This window comes from Anser cygnoides, chromosome 3 (genome assembly GCF_040182565.1).
Source record: "Anser cygnoides isolate HZ-2024a breed goose chromosome 3, Taihu_goose_T2T_genome, whole genome shotgun sequence".
NCBI classification, from domain to species: domain Eukaryota; kingdom Metazoa; phylum Chordata; class Aves; order Anseriformes; family Anatidae; genus Anser; species Anser cygnoides.
Genome location: NC_089875.1, coordinates 88,654,451 through 88,661,096, shown reverse-complemented (window position 1 = coordinate 88,661,096; position 6,646 = coordinate 88,654,451). Strand labels below are relative to the sequence as shown.

At 47.3% G+C, this 6,646-nt stretch overlaps 1 protein-coding gene across 4 annotated transcripts; it reads right to left on the bottom strand.

The window, feature by feature from the left end:
- Positions 1 to 385: 385 nt before the first annotated feature.
- Positions 386 to 6,549, bottom strand: LOC136790490 (xin actin-binding repeat-containing protein 2-like). Of its 4 annotated transcripts, XM_066994640.1 has the most exons (8): positions 5,857 to 6,549; positions 4,663 to 4,947; positions 4,318 to 4,474; positions 3,559 to 3,716; positions 2,565 to 2,696; positions 2,094 to 2,201; positions 1,821 to 1,893; positions 386 to 1,186 (listed from the first exon to the last, which is right to left on the bottom strand). In XM_066994640.1, exons 1-8 carry the CDS (start codon positions 5,905 to 5,907, stop codon positions 1,002 to 1,004), a joined length of 1,149 nt encoding a protein of 382 aa, XP_066850741.1. In that variant the 5' UTR covers positions 5,908 to 6,549; the 3' UTR covers positions 386 to 1,001. The 4 variants fall into 4 exon arrangements, with proteins under 4 accessions (XP_066850741.1, XP_066850742.1, XP_066850740.1 ...); XM_066994638.1 differs by lacking the exon at positions 386 to 1,186 and having other exon boundaries at positions 1,512 to 1,893; XM_066994641.1 differs by lacking the exons at positions 386 to 1,186; positions 4,663 to 4,947 and having other exon boundaries at positions 1,511 to 1,893.
- Between the last annotated feature and the right edge of the window lie 97 nt (positions 6,550 to 6,646).

The following is a 6,646-nucleotide window of genomic DNA, read 5'->3' as shown; positions in this document are numbered from 1 at the left end:
TTTGCTGCTCTCCAGCAGGGCAGTCCCCAACTTATCCTGGTGTCTGGGGTTGTTCTTGCCCCGATGCAGGGCTCTACACTTGCCCTCGTTATATTTCATGAAGTTTCTCCCCGCCTGATGCTCCAACCTGTTGAGACAGGCAGCAAAAGTTCAGACAAGTCTGTTAGTTTTGAGTCACTTCATCTCTTTATTGTCAACTTGTTGTGCATTACTGCACAACACAGAGACTGTGACGCTTGCGTCTTTGTTCTTCAGGCCGGATTCTGTTGTTTTGAACCCTTGCGCATCCTCCACCAGAAAAGCAGCCCCTTCCTGGTTTGGACGCCTTTGAGAATGGTGTAGGTTCCTGTGGATGTCGTTGATGGCCTTAATTCTGGAAGCCGCACAATTGCTTCTGCTTTTGGGTTGTCTCAGTGGCTCCCTCATCTGCGGCTCCCCAGGCTTAGGGAGCATCTCGTCTGAATAGGTGGCGCCTCTTTGAACCTTTGCGTTTTCTTGTGCACATACACTTAGAACTGGCAGCCCAGCAGCTCCTTGGTGACGTGGCCGTCTTACAGAGTGTGCATGGCTCTTGATGATTGCATTCATGGCTGTCATTCTGGCAAGAGCAGACGGCATGGTGCTTTTGGGCTGGTGCAGTGCTTCGCTCGGCAGTGCCAGTGGAATTGCCTGGTCCAGATAGCCCTCGACATTTTGACGCTTGTCTTCGTTTTTCCTCAAGCTGAGAATTTCTGTGCATCTGAGGAACTGGTGACAGAAAACATAGCCTTTTAGAGACTGAAAGCAGGGAAAGAAGAGGCTTCCTTCATCAGAGAAGGAAAGGAAAAGCAGAAGCGTTTGAGTTCAACTTTCAGTTGTGTTTGTCATGTAGTAGAAGTACTTGCTGAATTACAGGTTGTACTAAATACCACCTTGTGTGCCCGTCATTGCTAAGCTCCGTATATTCCTACTGCTTTCACAGGTTGCATTTTCAATTGCAACTACATTGTAAAAATAGAAATTCAGACTGTATTTGACAGACTGATGTCTACTCTTACTATAAAGGCACAGACCTTGCCATCTGGTACAGATGTTGCAGTCTCTCTGTCTATGGGAACAGCGTTTTCCTCTGCTGTCCTTTCCATCTGATGGTCACACACCTCTGTGGAAGTCTTTGGGACCTCCACGTCCACAGCTGCATTGCTTACTGCAATGGAAAGAATAATAATTACTATTATTATTAAAAAAAAAGTAAATGAACAACGGACAATATGAAGAGAAGAAATACATAGGAAATGGATGGAAGAAGTGTTGAGGGACACGATATCTATGGCCTGCTGTTTTGCCGTACCTGAATTGCCTGAATGTCAGGGCTCGCACAGGACTGAGGTCTTTGTGTTAACCAAACGCGTGAATTCTAATACCAGGACTAGACTGCGGAAGCAGCACCTCAGCACCGTGATCGTGCTCTCCAGGCCTGTTCCGCTTGGCTATAAATTGAGCCTTTATCATTCACAGTTTCGGCTATACAGGGGCAAGGGTTTGCGTGTGTCTTCAGACATCTCTTAAAATGCCCCGCTCTTTCCAGCAGCTCAGCACAAATTTGAAGCTACCTCCTTCTGCCAAACTCCTCTCTGTGTACCAGCACGGAAACCTGTTTCTTAGGTCCCACTGAGACCAATGAATGTGCTTAGCTGAGGAAGGAGGCACTGAACAACTTGGAGCAATGTCCTGTATCTGTATCCTAAAAGCAGCCCCACGTTTGTGCCAGTAAAGACGGTTGCCAAGAACTTGGTTTGTCGTGCTCCTTTGGGAGCCATTACTCTCAAGCCACTTCTTACCTGCTTCATCAGTATGCCGGGTGAGTGTAGAAGCCCCGTTTGTCTCTGGAGTCACTTGCTCCCCGAGAGAAACCTGTGCACAAAACCTTCACGTTACTGCGGGATTTAGTGCAACATGGAAGAATACTCCATATTTCGGCTGCTGTCTTTGAAACATCACAGAGAAGTCTGAGTGGGAAGCCCCATTCATTACCACATCCAAACAACCCTGTCTAGGACACTGTTTTAAAACCATACCTGCCAAATGATATAATTGTTAATTGACAAAGTTACCTCTTTGCTTTGAAAGGCTTCTAGTGGGGCTTCTTTGGAGCTCGTCGCACTGCACTCAGCTTCCCTGGTGCTGCTTGATAGTGGGAGCTGAGTGGTACTTGAGGTCTCCTGAAAACAAATACAAAGAATCACATAATTAACAGTAATCTGGATTTGTGTTTCTGCCTGTGAAGGGCTGTCACAAATCAGTTCTATTTTAAGAGGTGTTAAGCCCAAATGGTTCCTTTATGGCAGTGTACCGTGATGATTTAGGGGATTACGAGCACCACAAGGAACCCATGTGATGAGAAGTTTGAACCGTTAAAGTTAGGTGAGGCTCGAGGAGGGCGAGTTGAAAAGAAAATGGGGTGCAAATTTTTCCAGGGACACCGGGAATGGTGAATCCTGGAATCAAGCAAATAATGTTATTTTCCTCTCGAGCTCTTTAACAGGGGAAACCTAATTTGTTAGTATTCAAAATGCCATTGTTACCTCTGCAGCTTTGTGCTGGTGCTGGGAGTGAGCGAAGGTGGTCATTGAAGGGGTCATCTGCCCATTCTCAAAGTGTTTCCTCACTGCAGCCAGGCCGCCGGGCACAGTGCAGGACTTGATTTCCTCTGAGGTCTAGAGTGATCAAATAAGGCCAGGTGTTTTCCATTTGCAGTAAGAACATACCATCCATTTCAACAAGTAAGGGCAAGGTGTTATAGGGTGTAAATGAAGCAGTTCATATGTTCTCAACACAGTTCGGTTGGGTCAGGCTTCCTCCAGTTCTTCCTTTTGGGGAGAGAGAGCTAACAGCACCATTGCTGGCAGTGTTGGGAGGAGGGAATTGGAACCTTCTTGGCCCAAAGAACCGCAGGAATCTGTTCCAAATACACAAGGGCAATTAGGAAATCAAGAAGCCAGTGGGCAGGAATTGCGGTGGTTTGAAAACACCTGGACTCTGAAGGCGAGCGTGGCTGTTGGCTGCTTCCCTCAGGTGGCTTCTGGGCTACCTGAGCACCCATAGCTGAGCTGTTTTATCATGCGGTACTTTCAAAGTCTTCAGTTCGAGCAGCAAGAGCTCTGAAGTCACTGTGCTCCTGAATAGGATTTTATTATTTGGCGATAGAGAATAGTTGTTGTGGTAAGGAAACTGCCTTGTTTTGTCATCATAGGATAACCGTGTTGCTGATCTCTCTCTCACCCATGATCCTCATACATGAAGTTCAGGCAAAGGTGGACTGAAAGGAAGAGCACTTCCATGAAGCAATGGGGATTGTCCAAAAGACCAAAGGCATCTAGCGTGAAAAACCTCATTTGGTAGAGAGAGAGACTGATGGATGACTATGTTTGCTCTGTAGGTTTCCTAATTTGGGATTTAAATTTTGATCCACCCTATGATCCACCTGATAGCTTGCTTGTAGAAATAAAGATGGTTACGATCTGTCCCTGGGCAAAGCAAACGTAGAATTAAGAAGATATTGAGACATTGGTATCTTACATTGGCAAAGCGGTTGCTGTTCTCTGCCTTTGACACCGCAGCCTGATACAGAGCCATTTTGTCTTTCAAGGAGACATTCTCCTGGAATTCCGTCAGTGTATTGCCGGTGTTGGGAGGGCTGTCTTCTGGAAGTCCTCCTACAGCTTTGCAGCCACCCACTGCAACCACAAAGAGACGTCATAGTTGGGGAGAGGGAGATGGGTGCATGTGTTTCAAAGCTTGAAAGAAAAGCAGTAAGCAAAACAAACAGTATTGCCAACATTTTGCCAACTGTGTCGTACTTTTACTTTAGAACACATAAAGTACGGAGCATTTAATTTGTGGAAACCAGAATGCCTTTAACTAATAAAAGTTAACGCATTGTTACCAAAGCAACAAGTTGCTAAATCCAACCTATCTTCACCAAAGAAGAAAATGAAGATACCACTTTTTCGTAATTGATGAATGCTGCCCATAGTTTTGATATCATATTTGTAATCTGGGCTGTCTTCATCAAAAGTTATCTTCTCAAAACATAAGACACCATTCTGTTGTGTTTTGTTCAAAAAGTATTTAATGGGCATCAGGCACTCCTCCGTAATGCAAAAGACAAAATGGAGAAGGCTGGAAAGCTTGTTTTGCATTGAGAAGAACACCACGTTCTCTCCCTGGGCGGCCTGGGGGCTGCCCTGATGAGGTGAGTGTGCTTGCCCCTTGTCACCTCAGAGATGGAGCGCATTGAACTAAAGGGAGAAATCCGATCCAAGTGGTAAGGCTAACCTTCAGTGTTGGTGGTCTGTCCATTGCCTGAGGACATCTTCTCAAAGATTGCCCTCCCCCGTTTCACGCTGGACACTTCCATCAGAGAAATGTCCGTCTGGCTCCCAGGCTGAGTGGCCAGTGCTGGTGGCAGTGAGCTTCTGCCACTTTCCGCTTCCTGTTGGAAGACACGGAGGGGATGTGAGCTAGAAGCTACTGGGAGGAGCCAGGTAGGGCTTTCAGGGGGCAGAAAGGATATGAAGAGGCAGCAGATTGGAAGGGGGTGCTGTTCTGGCAGTAGTGTTCTCCAAGTCCTCAGTGAGAGCGCGGGAATCCTTTTCAGCTGCGGAACCTGCGTGCACTCACCTTCCTGCCACCCAGGGTCTCAAAGTGGCTCTGCAGCTCCTTGACAGAGATGGGGAAGGTCTCAGTCCGGCGAGGGCCACCCAGGGTGACGTCCGCCCTCCCGCTGTCTGCCGCGGCATCCTCCACGGTGCTGCCTGGGCTGGCTTTCTCTGGTGCCAGGGACCGTGGGGCTGGCAGGCGTTGGAAGGCCAGGCTAGGTGTCAGAGCACTGGCGGACTCCCATCTCTTCATGAGGAGCTTCACAGAGCTCTTCTGCACGGTCAAGTCGGGCAGCTCCATCGCGCCCTGCCAATGCAACGGGTACCTCATGACATAGCTTGTATTTCAGACCAGGGTTTGAGTGGTTTGCAGTATTTCATGGGGGAGGAAGAAGCACAGGAGAAGCGCTAGGTTTCTGCAACCCAAGGGTACTCATGAAGGAAATTCCCCTGGGACATGTGCACTTGTCAGCAAAGAATTTGACTTTAGGCCTCATCCTGACTTTAAGCCACTTTTGCCGCCTGCTCATGGCCGCTTAAATCACTACAGAATGCTGAGGGCAATTCATTCTTAAGTCAAATACTTGGTGAAGACTGCACATCTGACACTGTCAGGGCCTTGAATCGTTTCCCAGGCTTCGTAGAACCTTCTTAGCCTTTATGAAAGTACAGGAAGAAAATTGGGGGAATACGAAAACCCAAAGAGGTATGGAGCTGGGCTTCAATGGCCTTTAGCATTTCATGCCGCCTTTGCCGACTGTACTTCCTAACTTTTGCTGGCCACTTCTAAAGTTATCATGCTTAAAACGTGCCAGAGGAAGGCACAAACTAAGGGCTTGGCTGCTTTTTGTTCGATGGCCATGCTGGGCAGGAAGGCAGAGGGTTGCGAGAGAGAGAACCAGAAGCTGCTTCAGTTCTTCCCTCTGTCTGGTGACTAATATTCACTGGCCACGGTACTAGAGGATCTCTTCTCCACTAAAGACTCCCTGAAAGTGCACGTGAGAGCTAGCTGCACGCTTCTGACACTGTCACTGGAAGAGCGTGCAGTTTTTCTTCTGCAGGTAAGCAGAGCCACAAGTATCTGAAGCATTTCATTTTTTTTTTTCTTTTGCTCCCTCTCACCCATTTATCACATGAAGAGTATCAGGCTTTGCGCTAGACCACCTACGTCCAAAAAAATGCACAAACTTGTGTATTCGTAAGGAGCTAATCTTACCGCTTGGCTCTTCTCAGTTGAATTTTCCTTTTGTGACTCTGCTGCACACATTGCGTGCCTGTTGAAAGGAAGGCAAATTTAAACATTCTCTTATTCACTGGTCTCATTTGACTAATGAATGTGAAGCTAGATCGACAGTTCACAGTATGCATTGGAGAAAAGCCTCATCCTACCTCGTCCGTCACAATCTCACTTCCAAGAAGTGATGGCCGCAGGAAGAGGCGCCGCCTTTTAACCTGCCTGTCTGCATTGTGAGCACACAGTCAGTCCACAGTGTCCAGGTTACCGTCTCCATGTGTGGGCATACGGAAACCAAGGCAACCAAGCCGGCCTCCTGGCTTTCCTTACCCCAACAGACCCACCAGAGAGTCCTCGGAATCTGCTGAGATTCTGTTGGTGGTGGTGCACAACCTCTCCCAGAAAGAACTTGGTGTCCTTAGGGACAAGTTCTTGGGCAGACCGTTGTGGTAGATAATAAATGCCCTCAAACAGAGAGACCATTGGTTTTTCATTTTTATTCTCCGTTACTCAGCTAACTTCAAATTCTCTCTTAGAGCTAACTGGCAGAATTGTTTGACTAGCTCTGGCATGCCGTGCTTGGTTTTCTTTCATTCACTCATGCTGGTGTTTTTTGTGTGTGTTTTTTTTGATACCTAAGAGAAATATCAAAATGTTGGGTAATTTACCCTTGGGGGCGTTCTCTCTTCCTGTAGTATGGAGGAGACTTCTGACTCTCAGGCTACAGCTCTTTGGCCAACAAAACCTTTGAAGGACTCTCTAGTAAGCCAAC

Bases quoted from the DNA above. Each gene is read 5' to 3' on its own strand.
- LOC136790490 (XM_066994638.1), bottom strand. From the start codon at position 5,907: ATGTGTGCAGCAGAGTCACAAAAGGAAAATTCAACTGAGAAGAGCCAA. The intron at 4,948-5,856 runs GTAAGATTAGCT...TTGCATTGGCAG, and splicing joins CAACTGAGAAGAGCCAAGCG to GGCGCGATGGAGCTGCCCGA. The intron at 2,202-2,564 runs GTAACAATGGCA...ATTTGTTTTCAG, and splicing joins ACCAGCACAAAGCTGCAGAG to GAGACCTCAAGTACCACTCA.